We start from the raw sequence: 14917 nt of genomic DNA, 5'->3' as shown, positions 1-14917 counted from the left end.
GACTTGTGCCCTGAAACCTTGGAGACGTTGGTCTTGGTCCTGCAATTGCTGCTGACGAGTGGTGGCTATGTCTCTGACACGGTTTTCACGATCTAAAGCTGATTCTAATAGAGCTCGGAGTCTGGCCTGCTCTATTCTTGCTTGTGATCTTTCCCTATCGAGGTCTGCTTGTTGGTATTCTCTGTTGCATCTTCTTGCCTCTTCTAGTTGTGCACGAAGCTGGTCTTCTGATCGCATCCAATAGTCTTTTTCCTTCTTGAATTGAGCCTTGTCTTTTTCGGATTGCCTATCCTGGCGTTCCTTGTTAGATCTGGCTTCTTCATTTAATTGTTGGATCCTTTCTTTTGCTTTGCTCAATGCCCTTTCGTTTTCTGCAAGAATAGAGTCAAAATCTTGCATTTTTTCGAAGAGATTGGCGATGGTTTTTTGATCTTTCCAGCTTCTCTTTGGCGTTTCAGAGATTCTTTTCATTTTTTGGAATCGAGCATGAAGATTTTCATTCTCACAAGCTAGACTCTTTTTCTCGCCTTTGGCTTCTTGTTCTTGCAAATCTTTCTCCAAACTGAGGCTTCTTAGATTTTCTTTTAGGGCATGGATAGTGGCTTTGTACCCTTTTTCTTTTTCTCCCCAGATTAACCGTTCTCGGATTTTATCATTGAAATTTTGAACATGGGGTTTTTTTTGTTGGCCTTTTTAGCTCAGGTTCCGGTACATCATCCACGCGGGACCGCTTTTCGAACCACCTTGCATATCCAGGATTTATCTCACCCTTGGTAGCGTCTAGGACTTGAGTATCACTTTTCAAGTATCGGCACCCATTCCACATCTGCTGAAGTAGAGCTTCGGGAATAGTGGCTTCTGGGTGTAATTCGATTACTTGCATACTCAAATCTTCCTCATCAGGAACTATTTGATATCTCCCTAGTTGCCTTAGGACTCTTAGTGGTGCATATGGCTGAATGCTTCTCAATCCCAATAGTAGTAGATAATTATTTGAGGTTGACATATGTATTACTTCTCTCATCGGGAGCCATCCCAGAGTCCATTCAATTTGATTTGCCGTTAAAGCCTTTAGATGAGATACCCATGCTTCTATCCCTTCTGGAGCTTGGTAATTTTTTGTTCTTTCCTCATAGCTCTCGATGCAATTAGCTTTGTTCGACCCATACTGTATGATCTTGGGTTGTTGTTGGAGATGTTCAATCACCCACATTTGCAACAAAATTTTGCATCCTTCGAAAACCTTCGCTCCTGATTTGCATAAAGTCAAAGCCCGATAAATATCTGACAGAATGATGGGGACAAGGGTGTGATTTTCTTTAGTGGTGAGGATTTGCACAATTTTTGCGGTGCGAATATCAATTGTTCGCTCTTTATTTGGGAAGACCATGACTCCTAGAAAAGCCACCATGAAAGCAAATCGTCGGTGCATCTGCCAAGTGTCTTTGTTTTGCTTATTAGTAAGGCCTTTCTCATGAATTTCGAACCCATCTGACTTTCCAAATCTGGAATACAAAAAGTTGAAGGAACAACATCCATTGATGACATTGCTTTTCCTGATTTGACTGCTGATGTTCAGAAGACCGAAGAATCGATGTATTGAAGGAGCCTTTGTGAATATCAAGCTTTGATTTCTTAAACTTCCGTCAAAACCAACATAGCCAGCTACCTCCTCTAATGTAGGAGTAAGCTCGAAGTCAGAGAAACGAAAAACATTGTGAACAGGGTCCCAGAAAGTTACTAATGCCGTAATCAGATCATCCCGAGGCTCAACTTTCATAATGTCCGTGAGATTTCCCAAATGCTTGACGACCCATTTTTGACCGTCTTCGCCCAAATCATACCACCACATTTGAAGCTGACATAGAAATTCCTCCGTACTTGTGGATGAGGGGCTTTGTGTGGTGCTCATTTTGTATCTGAAATTTAATTTTAATAAAGTCAAAATTTATTTTGGAAAATTTATACTAAAAATTATTTTCGAATTTTTTTTATTAAATATTTTTATTTCAAAATTTAAAACTATTTTTTTTTCGAAAATTTTAAAACAACCCATTTTATTCCTTGCTTCTTACCATGATTTTATTTTAAGCTGGTCAACAAGCATGTTCGAGGCAAATGAATGCACAAGTAGCAAGTAGGATGCATCATGATGGTCTTTTAATTTTGGGTTCACCTGTCCTAGACAGACCCAACCCCTGTGTTGAGTCTCCAAGGGCAAATGCATATGATGCAAATATTCGTTCCTACTAGGGATCCGGTACATGGCTGAGTTATTCTAAGTGTAAAACCTTAGGTTGATTGTTCTAAACCTGGCTTACCCAAACGGACAGTTTGAGCCGAAGTGGGGGTAACGTACCGGGAGCACGAAAGTCTGCCCGGCCTAGTTACTTGTCCCAACTCCGTCTTATTTGGTATGACTTTAACAGAAAGGTGGGTCACGCGCACGTGTACACCATAAATTCAGAAGACTCAGAAAGAAGGGGGTTTCGTAGCAGTTGTATATATTCACAATTCAAATAATATTAAAGCGGTAAAAAAAAATTTAGCATATTAGCATATAAACAGTTGAAAATTATATAGTAAGTAAAGCCGATAAAAACAGATATTTTAAGCTTGAATTCTTTAAACCCTGAACCAGAGATTCTGGGTCTGATCCCCAGCAGAGTCGCCAGAGCTGTCGCACCTCCTTTTCGCCGCGCCCGCAGGGCGCGTGGGGAGTTTTCTCCAATTGAAGGACAGTCGAAACGGGATTTGTTTATTTGTTTTAGAGTCGCCACCTTGGAATTTTAAGGCGTCCCAAGTCACCAATTATAATCCCTGAATCGAGGAGAATATGACTCTGTTTATTATTCTGCGAACCAGAAATCCTGAGTAAGGAATTCTGTTAATCCGGAAGAAGGTGTTAGGCATTTCCGGATTCCGTGGTTCTAGCACGGTCGCTTAACTGTTTTTATTATTGGCTTAATTACCTTGATTTTATTAAATACATTGATGTTACATGTTTTTACTACCGCTTATTGATGACCCTTCTTTGAATCGAATTACGCGTACGTATATTCGTGTTAAAAAAATTGCGGACTTGTGTCACGCGTACGTGTACACAATAACTTTTTATAATATATTTATTAAGCAATCATTTTTCGAAATTGTGTTGGATCAAAAATATTTGTTTTTCTTGAATAATGAACCGTACATCTCGGGTTTTTATGAAATTGATTTAACGCCTTTTGGAAAAATCCTTTTATTAAATATTCGTTCGAAATTGCGCGTACGCATAATCCGAATTTTTGCTTTTAAAAATATAATCAGGGTACGCGAACGTATCCCTAATTGTGCAAAATATTCGTAATGATATTAGGGATTTTCCACAAATTGTTTATTATATCTATACATTTTTATGTGAAAATCATGATAAATTCCCATTTAAGGTGCCCTTAAATTCTTTGAAAAGAATTTACAATTTATTAAATGTTGACCGTTGATTATATTTTCCGAATATAAGTTATATTCATTTCAACTATTCAATTTCAAAGGACAGAATACAAATATGATTAATATTATTTAAAAAAAACAAATATGACATATATATATATATATATATATCAAAGAACAAATATGACATATATATATATATATATATATATATATCAAAGAATAAATTGCATATAAAACTGAAAATGAATGATTCATAAAGGAAGGAAATATTTTCCAAATTTTTTTTTCATGATTTACTTAATGCAAATTCTATTTCTAATTACCATTGATATCAAGTGTTGCAATTGGTACTTATACATCTCGTTTCATTCTCATATAATCGCTTTTAATCTAATAAGCCTAATTATTTGATCAATTTGTCTTATGAAGGTATATAGGTATCGAGTTTATAAGAAAGGAATTATTATACAAGTTAATTCAATAAAATTACCTTACATGCAACTTAACTGTATATCGTAAACATTCATAACATTTTAACATTGTAACAAGCTACATCATATCACCTTTCGCCAACGTTTATACACACATCTATTATCTTATAAAAATATACCAACAACACCATCTTAACCTTATTTAACAATAAATATCACTACTGTAATTTTCTTGGCACTTCTACATCACTTCTTGCTTAACTAACAACAAAATTAAATAATGACCAACATTCATGCCATATTCCCTACTTTGACAATTTAATATGATTAAACTAATGAGATAATGAGCTAATATTATTACAAATCTTTATACGAACTTTCAAAGTAAGACAATTAGCTCATAGCTATCAAATTGAATTCACTACTAATTAACTAACATAAAACAAAAATGAAATTTAAATTGATGAACTTGGACAAATAGAAAACAGAATTTCAATTCAAACTTCATTGATGAGTCATGTTGAATCTCTTTCCAACTTAAAATTTAAAAGACATGTACCTGGTATTGGAAAACAAGAGAAGATGAAGCTGAGAAGCAGCAACAGTAGTAACAATGTAGCACAACAACGACAGTCCAGCAACACAGGAATAGACCAGTAACAGTAGGAATAGTAGTAAACCAGGAGACTATAAACGACTCCAAGTATAGAGAAGAAGTAAAAGGCAGGAAGGTTCTGACTATTTCAGATCTTAAGCGAGGCAATGAAACAGTAACTATTCTTTTCAACTTCAAAACTCTCCAAAATGAATTCTGTCCCTGTATATTCAGTGTATCCAGAATGTATATCGGGTGTATACTTCTCACTTCGCCCCCTCTTTTTTTCTTCTCTCTATCTAGTTTTTCCTCTCTTTTTTCCACCCTTCTTCCTAAATTTTCTCTTCTATTTATAGCAAAATTTTCGAAATTTTCAGATTTATTTTTTTATTATTTTATTATTTTTTTAATTAAAAGAAATCCCACTTACAAATTGCTTTTATTTTTTTAGAAAAAGAAATCCCACCTTTATTTACTTTTATTTTTAAAATTCCAACTTTAATTACTTTATCTTATTTAAAATCCCACTTTTTATTTTTTTTAAAAAGAGAATCTCACTTTATTTAACTTTTCTTTAAAAAACAAACCACTATCTTTTCTTTTTCTTTTAAAAATGCTACTTTCAATTACTTTAAATTTTTTTTAAATTTTCAGATACCTTTATATTTATTTTTTAATTCCAACCTTCTTTTACTTTTAAATTTTTTTTTTTTTTAAAAAACTTTTTATATTTTCTACATTCTTACATTCTTTTACTTTTTTTTTTTAAAAAAACATTCCCGAAATTATTATATATGTTTTTTTTAAAAATAAAAAATAAAAATAAAAAAAATAAAATAAAATATTTTCGGATTTTTTTTATATATAAAAAAAACAAAAAATAAAACTATTAATAGTGATAATTCACCTTTTATTTTTTATTTTTTTGGTTTTGTTTTGTGTTGGACAAAAATGAAGATGGGGTGTTGGGTTAATGGAGCGGACCGGGTCGACCCGGTTTGAAACGGACCGGGTCATGGGGAAAGTTGGGCAATTATTTGGGCCTGTGGTTTGAAATTGAAGAAGTGGCCCAATCCGATTTTTCTTTGTATTTTTGTTCTCTTTTCTTCTTTTATTTTTCTAAAACTAAATTATAAAAGTACTTAAATTATTATTAAGAACTAAATTAAGTTATAAAAGCGCAAATTAACTTCCAATAACAATTAACGCACAATTAAGTAATAATTAAGCATAAAATTGTTCATTTGGACATTAAATGCTAAAAATGCAAAAGATGCCTATTTTTGTATTTTTTTATTAATTTAACAAATAAACATGTATAGACAAACATACAAATAGTTACACAAAATATCACAAAAATTGCACACCAAGAAAAATTATTTTATTTTTTGAATTTTTTGGGAGTAATTCTCATATAGGGCAAAAATCACGTGCTTACAGCAAGTTCGACAATCAGGCACCCACCTGGAAAACAAAGGGAAAACAAGTCAAGTGTAGGAGGAAAGGAAGATAATTCAAATGTTGGTAATCAGGTGCTCACCTGGAAAACAAAGGGAAGGCAACAATGTTTAAAGGAAGAAGGTTCAAGTTCAGTAATCAGGCGCCCGCCTAGAGAACAAAGGAAAAGCACCTCAGAATACAATTCAAGTCAGCAACAAAGGAATTTCACCTGGAGAGTACAAGTCAACAGAGCAAAAGAAACTACAAGATCAAGTATGAAGATATAGATAGGATTCTTGTAATTCATAGATCATAGTTTAGGCTAGCTTCTTTTATTTTGGCTTGGTGTAATAAGGGGTTCTGCAAGCAGTAGCAATAGCAGCAACAATGAAATCACAGCTTCCTGGTAGTCCCAGCTACCGAAACTTCCCCAACTACACTGACCTGATTCTTTTATAGCCAAGGATATGTAGGCAACCTCGGAAGCAGGGTGCAGACAAATCTTTCAAAAATGCTTACCACGGAGTATTCAAACGGGCAAAAATCGCTCGTATCCGCTCACTTTATCTTTGCATGAAAACTCTTCGTGTTTTCGGGCAAAGAGGGGTATCTGTGAGCACGTGATTTTTGCCCTACATCAATTACTCCTACAGAATCCCAAAGAAATAGATTTTTCTTTTAATTATCTGCCATCTTAGGAATTTTTGTAGAATTTTCACTAATTATTTGCATTTTTTCTGTGCATGTTTAATTTTATTTAATTCATGAAAATACAAAAATACTCTGCATTTGCATTTAAAATTTATTTCTATATTTGTAGGTTAATTAGTAAATTAGTTGTTTTGTAAAATTGAAAAATCACAAAAAATAACTCTGCATTTTAACTTTTTAATTTTTAATTTTATAGTTTTTCTTTTAATTTAGGAGTTATTAATTTTTGTAAATACTATGAAGGGTAATTAGCTTAATTTGATAGGTTAATTTTGGTTTAAGAGTTAATTTAGGTTTTAATCTAATTTGAAAAAAAAAGAAAATTGGAAATTGAAATGAAAAGAAAAGAATAAAAAACAAGTCTGATTTTTGGGCTATTCCAATTGAATTTCCTCAGGCCCAATCCATTTTCCCCAAAAACCCATTCAGTCCAGCCCACAACCCACGCGTTTACCCGATCCAAACTATCTGGTGTTTAGACAATCCAAACGACGTAGTATAGGGCCAATACTATGCCGTTTGGAGTTTGTTTGTTTTAATTTAATCCTGGCCATCCATTTGACTTCATCTAACGGCCAATGAACCCCCCCATCTTAAATAAAATTATCCGAACCCCTTCAGTTTAATCTCGTACCCCTTCACTTCACCTTCTTCATCTCAGACCAAACCCTAGCGCCACCCCAAATTCCTCACCCTCTCCGGTGGCGGCGCCACCTCAAATCCCCACCAAATTTACATCCCATAACCCATGGACTATCCTCTTCCCAAAACCTAGAACAACTTGCTTCGAATCCCTCTCCATCTGTTCGAATTTCAAATCTGAGGTCAAGCCCTAATTTGTTTAAGAAATTAAAGTGTTTTTAAGGTTCGCTTTGAGTTGAAGTTTATACAAATCAATTGTTCTTGATAAGAACAATTTATTAGTATTGAGTTTAGCTCATTTCAAGCCTCATCGAAACCCTAATCCTGGCCGAGATGTCTCGCATTGTTTGTTTCATGCATGAGAGGTAGATTTCACCATTGTTTCTTCATTTCTCTGGTGAGTCAGTTGTTTTTCTCATTCTGATTAATCCGTTAATTTAAGTTTGTGTTCGGTCACGTTTTGATTCTGAATTCATGCAACTCTGGATTTGTTTCCTTTTTCTTTCTTTCTGAACCATTGGAGTTGATTTCTGATTTGGGCTATGCCATTTGATTGGGCTTTGAGGTAATTTCTGACCCGGTTTCGAGGGAAGCCTTTTCATTTTTTGGTTTGGGTCCTGGGTCAAATTTGACCCGTGTGATCTACTGAGGGTAAATAACAGGTTTTTGAAGGGTAATTTGGAGAGTTTGGACAAAAGAATTTTGTGTAACTGAATAGGAAATTGCTAGGAAGGTGGGGTTTGGGTTTAGTTTGAAAAGCAGGCTAGAAAATCAGGTTTAAAGTGAACAAATTAAAAATTAAAGAAGGGGTAATTGGCAAATAACAAAACCAATTCTGCTGCCTTAGAGGTCCTCTATAAGAGGCCTGTTTTCCTTCTTCTCAAGTCAAATTTTAGAGATAACAATACGGGAAAAACATAGAAAAGGGTTAAGCCTTCTTTGAGACTCTGAATACTGAAAATTGCTTGAAATTGGTTTGGTGTTTTGCTCTTTAATCCCCTTTAATAGTCAGAATTTCTAAAAGTTCAAAAGAATACTGCATCTGGGCTTAAATGGTTTGAATTTGGTTGACAATTCTGATGTTGATCTGCTGATTCTGCACTGTTCCATTGCTGCTGACCTTCTCTTTTTCTTTTGCTACAATTCCCACTCTCAGGTATACATCTCAAATTCTGAACATGTAAGAGTGGCTTGTTTGATTTGAAGAAATGAAGATCCTCATATTTACTTAATGCTTTCTTTTGTCTTTTCATTCAACTTGTTAGTTTATTTCCTTTATTTTAGCATGCTAAGAACTGATGTTATACCATGGACATTATGATTTGTGTTGAAGGTTGTGTTTGGACTTTTATTTGTTCTTGTGGTTTCAACTTGTTTTGAATTCTTTCTGTCGAATTTTTGGGTGGTTGTACTGTCATGCTATAAGCTCAATTTGGGATAAGTAACACTACTCTGAGGTTTTGAGTTAAATCGTTGCAATCTCAGTAATTACATCATTTCTTTAAGGTTATTTTGTTGAATCTTTGGAAGTTTTATTATGGGTTTGAATCAGTTTAGATGATGTTTAACTTGCTTAGAGATTCTGCCTTGTTTGATATATGAAGTCACGAGGGCCCTAAATCAGTTCCTAATTGAAGTTTAGTGTTTCTGAAAACCAAGTTGTAATTCAATTAGCACATGATATTTTGATTAAGTCCTTTTGTTATTTTTTTTTAAAAAGGGAACAATTCAGCATGATTTGGGTCTTAATATTCCTTTGGATTGCCATGAGTTAAAATTGCTAAGTTAGTCTTGTATTCAGATATCGATTTCTGTGGCTTAATGTCGATGTATGCATGTAAGAGGAATTGAGCCAGATTCGTGGAAAGCCCAAACTAGACCACAGATATGAGCTTGAATGTTTGGGTTTAAACCCAAAAATGCAAGTCCAGTAATCACATGAAATGGAATTGGCCCCCTAGTGAGCAATTGCTGTGGGTTTGTCATGAAGTCAGACATTAAGGTGATTGGGTCATTGATGGCCCAAACCTTTTCCAGTAATTAAAATACCTGGCATTACTGAATTTGGGCTTTGTAATTAGTAAGAGGGCTTTGAACCTCAATTTATATTAGGTTTAACGTTTTGGCCATTTTAATTAAATATAGTTCCTTTAGTTAGAGTGAGGTGTGTCATATCAATGAAACATATAATTTATGGCTCTCACAAGACTAAATTAAAAAATCCTTTTAATAGAAGTAATTTGAGGCATGCCATGCCAATTAAAATCCCCAAAACACATGACCCTCATTTAGTTAATTTTAACTCTTTAAAATCGAGGTGTGTCATTAATTGAATTTTTCATGGCCCTCGCAAACTTTGTTATTAATTTGAAATTTCGTAGTTGCTTTAGGCGCGCTATGTAAATTGGTTTTCTTTATTTATTAAACTCGGGTGTGCATTTCATGTGACTCAATTTCAATTCTCAACAACGTTAAATAGAACGTGTCGCGAATCATGGGTGCATTTCACGTGGCGTGGTTCAAGGCATGTTTTAAATAACATTGAATCTTCCTAAAAAGCGGTTAATAAATGCATATAGGTTTAACATGTGTAATTAAATTATATAATTGGCCAATTATAATAGTTTAAGCGACCGTGCTAGAACCACGGAACCCGGGAATGCCTAACACCTTCTCTCGGGTTAACAGAATTCCTTACTTATAATTTCTGGTTCGCAGACTTCAAAAGGAAAGTCGAATTTCCTCGATTCGAGATTCAAACAGGTGACTTGGGACACCATAAATTATCCCAAGTGGCGACTCTAATGTTTTTAAAATAAAATAATCCCGTTTTCATTGTCACTTTAATTGAAAAAAACTCCCTTATATACCTTCCGGGGGTAGGAAAAAGGAGGTGTGACAACTGTTCTGAGGAATAGAAATAAACAGTACAAAATAAACTTCAGAAAATGACTCTTAAGCTTGCAAACGCGATGATGGTAGACTAGAATAACGTGTTTACACTCTAATTACTACATTGTACTTGTGTTTGAGCTTAAATATTAGTGTATTACATTTATTATGTGTTTTATGCCTTGGAGGAAGTGATTTCGAGTTAAAAAGATATTCAGGAGCTAAATTGAACAAGTTGAAACTTTGAAGTTTGAGTAAGCTCAAGGAATTAAACCGGGATCGCGTTCGGGGGTTGGGAGCCAAGTCTGAATGTCAAAACGTGAAGAAAACAAGTTACTCTATAAACAGTCCACTGCCATGGCGGGGCAGTGTGACTTGTCGGATGCTCGTCAGAAAGTCACCTATGAACTTCTCCACTAATGCCCCGCATGGGGCGGCGCGCCTATGAGATTTTCTCAGAGTATTTTCCCGTTTCAGCTTAAAAAAAGGTTATTTTGCCTTGGCCCTAAAAAGAATTTTTTTCATTTTTGACCTTGGAAGCTTTGGGAGAGAATTGGACCCTACAAGACTCAAGATTTCATTATCTTTCCATCAATTCAATACGGGAGTTTGGATTGTGATGTTAGATTGATGTTTTCTTATTCTTAAATTGTAGTTGTGATAACTTTCTCCATGATTGTGGAATAATTTCCCTTAGGGTTTGACGGATATGGTATTTTGAAAAATATTTGTGGATTTTTAACTCTAGTTCTTACTTGAATTCATTTATTGAGTTTTGAATTATCGCAACTTTATTCACCGGTCTATTTAATTGGAAGAGGAATATTTTGGTGATTATCTTTGCATTATTTTATTTGATTTAATTCATTGATTCTCTTAAGTAATCGAAATATCTTGTTGAATTATTGATTAAATCAAGTTAGGAGAATATTCGAGAGACGTTTTCCTAAAGACTAATCCATTAATGCATGCTTGCATACTTTCACAATACGTATATTAGTTCACCTTATAGAGTTAAGGTTTAATCGAGAGAGAAGTCTTGACTACACGTTTGAACTAATCATCGAGTGAATTCATGAGAATCATTAGAACATTAGTGTGAATTAAACTAGAGTTAAATCCCAAATTTCTATCTTGTACCTATCCTGTCAAACCCTTATTCCTCACATTTATAAGAAACCAACTTTGCGAATCTCTAGTTCTTTGCATTCAATTGTCAATTGCTTTATTTTAGTAGTTAAACATAGTTCATAATCATTTAACTCAAGTATTGATCCTCCTGAATAACAACTAAACTAGAAATTATTCGAACATTATTTAAATCCAATCCATGTGGATATGATATTTTACTATACTATCTTTGACTAGCGAGCAATAATTTTGTGTTGTGTTTTGTGTTCGTCAAATTTTGGCACCGTTGCCGGGGATTGACGATGAATAGTGTTCAAAATAGGTTTTGGTTCTAATTCAGAAATTTATTTTGTTTTGTTTTTCACGAGTTTCTCTTCCATGTGCAGATAATAGGTTAACTTCGTGGTGTATGACTCGATCTTCTTTAAAAAAAGTAACACCCTACAAACTGGAGTTTGAAAAACACATGCGACAAATGAGGAAAGAGAAAGAGCTCACTGGAAAATTCTTGGGGCAACCTTCAACCCAAGAACACATGGCTAATAACAGTGACGAAAAGGTAAATTTAGCTGCAAGAGAGACAGCACAACATAGAGAAGAAGCTGCAAGGATAGCAGCTGAGGCAGTCCGTATAGCTGCTGAGGAGACCGCTAAAGATGATGGGGGTCGAAGATTCAATCTAAATCAACCCTTGATTGAAGACCAATTTTAGAATGTGGTACCCATACCTGGTAGAGCATTGGATGATTAAGCCAGACCAATATACAATCAGGGACTGTCTAGCGAATACTTTCGAGTTGAAGCAAGGCTTGCTTCAAACTATCCAAAATAACTGTGTCTTCAGAGGGAAGGTGAATAAAGATCATAACACTCACTTGATGAATTTTGAGGAAATCATGAACATGTTCCAGTATAACAGAGTGTTAAAAGATGTTATATACTTAAGGGCATTCCTCTTTTTACTTAAGGATGATGTGAAGCACTGGCTTCGTAGCTTACCAACGGGGTCGATCATGATATGGGAAGATATGACTAGAAAGTTTCTTGAAAAATACTTCTCAGCTGCAAAAATAGTGAAGTTCATAAGGGAAATTCACAACTTCTGCCAGACGGACACTGAAACAGTCTTCGGGGCTTGGAAAAGATTCAAGAAGATAGTGAGGAAGTATCAACATAATGGGATTGAATTGTGGATGCAACTCCAGGACTTTTGGGTTGGACTGACACCTCCTTCACGATGAACTCTGAACACTGCAGTTGGGGGTCCTTTAATGAAGAAGACTCCCGAGAAGATTGTGGCAATTCTTAATAAGCTCTCTAAAGATGCTAACCAGTGGCCTGCTGAGAGTAATGATAGAAGAAAATCTGTTGGGGTTCATCAAGTAGATTGTAGCACATTAGTGCAAGCCCAGGTAGACACCATGGACAAAGAGATAAGAAAGTTGACCTTAGCCAAGGTCCAGAGCCAACTATTACTAGTTTGTGATTTATGTGGAATGGGTCATCCAACGTATGAGTTTCAAACCTTAGCTGCAGATGAAGTGGTAAATATTGTGAGAAGCTTTGACAGAGGCAACTACCAAAGTGGTAATAATTTTAACTCTATGGGACAGAGGCACCCATGCTTTTCTTGGAGTTCATCAAGTGGTAGCTTGAACTCAAGGCAGCAACATAACTCCAGACCCTAGGGACAGGGAGCTCCAGGTTTTCAAAATTAACAGAGGCAACAATATCAGCCTCCATAGTCTAATCAGGCTAGTATGGAAGATCTAATGAAAGCCTTTATTATTAAGGCATATGGGAGACTTAAAACACATGGTTCAACTATAGGAGAACATGGCCCAGCTATCAAAGAACTAGGCACAACTTTTCAAAACTTGGAAAGACAGGCTGGGCAACTAGCTAATCTATTATCTGGGGTTCTAGGAACTCTCCCTGCCGATACTGAAAGAAATCCAAAAGAGACAATAAATGCAGTGTATTTGAGGAGTGGTCGCGAATTGGAGGATCCCAGGGCAAAACAAAAGCATGAGTTTATTGAAGGATAGGTAGAGATTATAGAGGAGCAGAAAAATAACAATATGCAAGAAGGTGAAGTGATGGTAAATAATGGTCTGAAGAAGAAGAAGGGGAAGACTATAGCTCAAAAAAAGAATAAAGATGATTATGCAACGGATAATGAGATTGATGAGATCAAATACAGGCCTACTCTACCTTTCCCCCAGAAGCAAAGAAGAAAAAAGATGGACAAATAATTCAGGTACTTTTTAGAAGTGCTAAAGCAGGTGCATGTGAATATACCTTTCACATAGGTACTTTCGCAGATGCCAGCTTACGCTAAAATCTTGAAGGAGATATTGTCCAAGAAGCGAAAATTGGAAGAGACATCGATTGTCTAGATGACAGAGCATTATAGTGCTATTTTGCAAAATAAGCTCCCTAAAAAATATGGAGATCCAAGGAGTTTTACTATACCTTTCTCTTTAGGAAGTACTAAATTTAAAAAATCTTTCTGTGATTTAGGTGCTTCTATTAATCTTATGCCTTTGCTTATTTTCAAGAAATTAGAGGGAGATATTGGAGACATTAGGTCGGTGCATGTGTCCTTGCAGTTGGCAGATCGGACCACAATCATACTTGAAGGAATAGTGGAAGATGTGCTAGTTTGGGTGGACAAATTTGTATTCCTTATGGACTTCATTGCGGTGAACATGGAGGAGAATAGGGAGGCCCCGCTGATTTTAGGAAGACCCTTCTTGGCTACGGGCAGAGAAATTCTGGATATTCAAAAAAGGCAACTCATGCTCAGAGTGGGGGATGAAAGGCCAATCTTCAAGATGGAAGGAAAAAGGGGGCCCCTAAAGGAGAAACTAGGAGAGAGTAAAATCGATAAGTGTGGGGTGTACCCAAAGAAAGCGGAAAAGAAGCTCTCAACATAGATGTGTACACTGGTTCGAGCATGCAAAGGAGATCCCGAATTTGATTCTGACCCCGACTAGATAAATCAGGGAAGTTTACTTGGTTTTCATTTGTGTATCATGAGGACATGTCTGGGTGTCAATGGATATTCGAAAACTGCCTAAACCGACCGAACCGTACCGTACCGAACCGATTTTTAGGTTTCTTTTTAAGAAACCGTAGGTTTTTATATAAATTTATAACCGCACCGATAATTAGGGTAGATCTTTTATTTTATAAAAATAAACCAAAAAAATACCGAACCGTACCGAATAAATTTTACATGTGGAAAATATATTTATTTGGTAAGTTTAAAAATAATAATGCATTAATTTTCTTTGGGCCTTGGAATTATGAAAACTATTACAAGCCAACAAGTAATTAAACTCAAAATACTAATTCCTAAAATATATTATGCTACTTCTACTTAAACTAAGTTATTTTAAGTATCTGTATTAGCAAGACACAAAATATTCTAGCGATTATGAGTAGCAAACTACAATGTATTGAATATGTTTCCTTTCATATAATTTAGACTTATCTTTTTGAATATTTTATCTTCTATAGACTTTATTCTTGAGTCCCATCTTGGTATATCTTTCAACTCGTGTGATTTATATTTTTTTTGTCTTTGTTTGATTTCTTTTACGTTGTTGTAGAATAATTGATGGATCTATAC

General features: G+C 35.1%; 1 protein-coding gene across 1 annotated transcript; it reads left to right on the top strand.

The window, feature by feature from the left end:
- The first annotated feature begins 13679 nt into the window (after window positions 1-13679).
- LOC142176044 (uncharacterized) lies at window positions 13680-14219 on the top strand. Its single transcript, XM_075243086.1, has one exon. It carries the CDS (start codon window positions 13680-13682, stop codon window positions 14217-14219), a length of 540 nt encoding a protein of 179 aa, XP_075099187.1.
- The last annotated feature ends 698 nt before the right edge of the window (window positions 14220-14917 follow it).

The sequence above is a fragment of the Nicotiana tabacum genome, chromosome 22, assembly GCF_000715075.1.
Source record: "Nicotiana tabacum cultivar K326 chromosome 22, ASM71507v2, whole genome shotgun sequence".
NCBI lineage: Eukaryota > Viridiplantae > Streptophyta > Magnoliopsida > Solanales > Solanaceae > Nicotiana > Nicotiana tabacum.
This window is presented reverse-complemented; position numbering and strand designations above follow the sequence as displayed.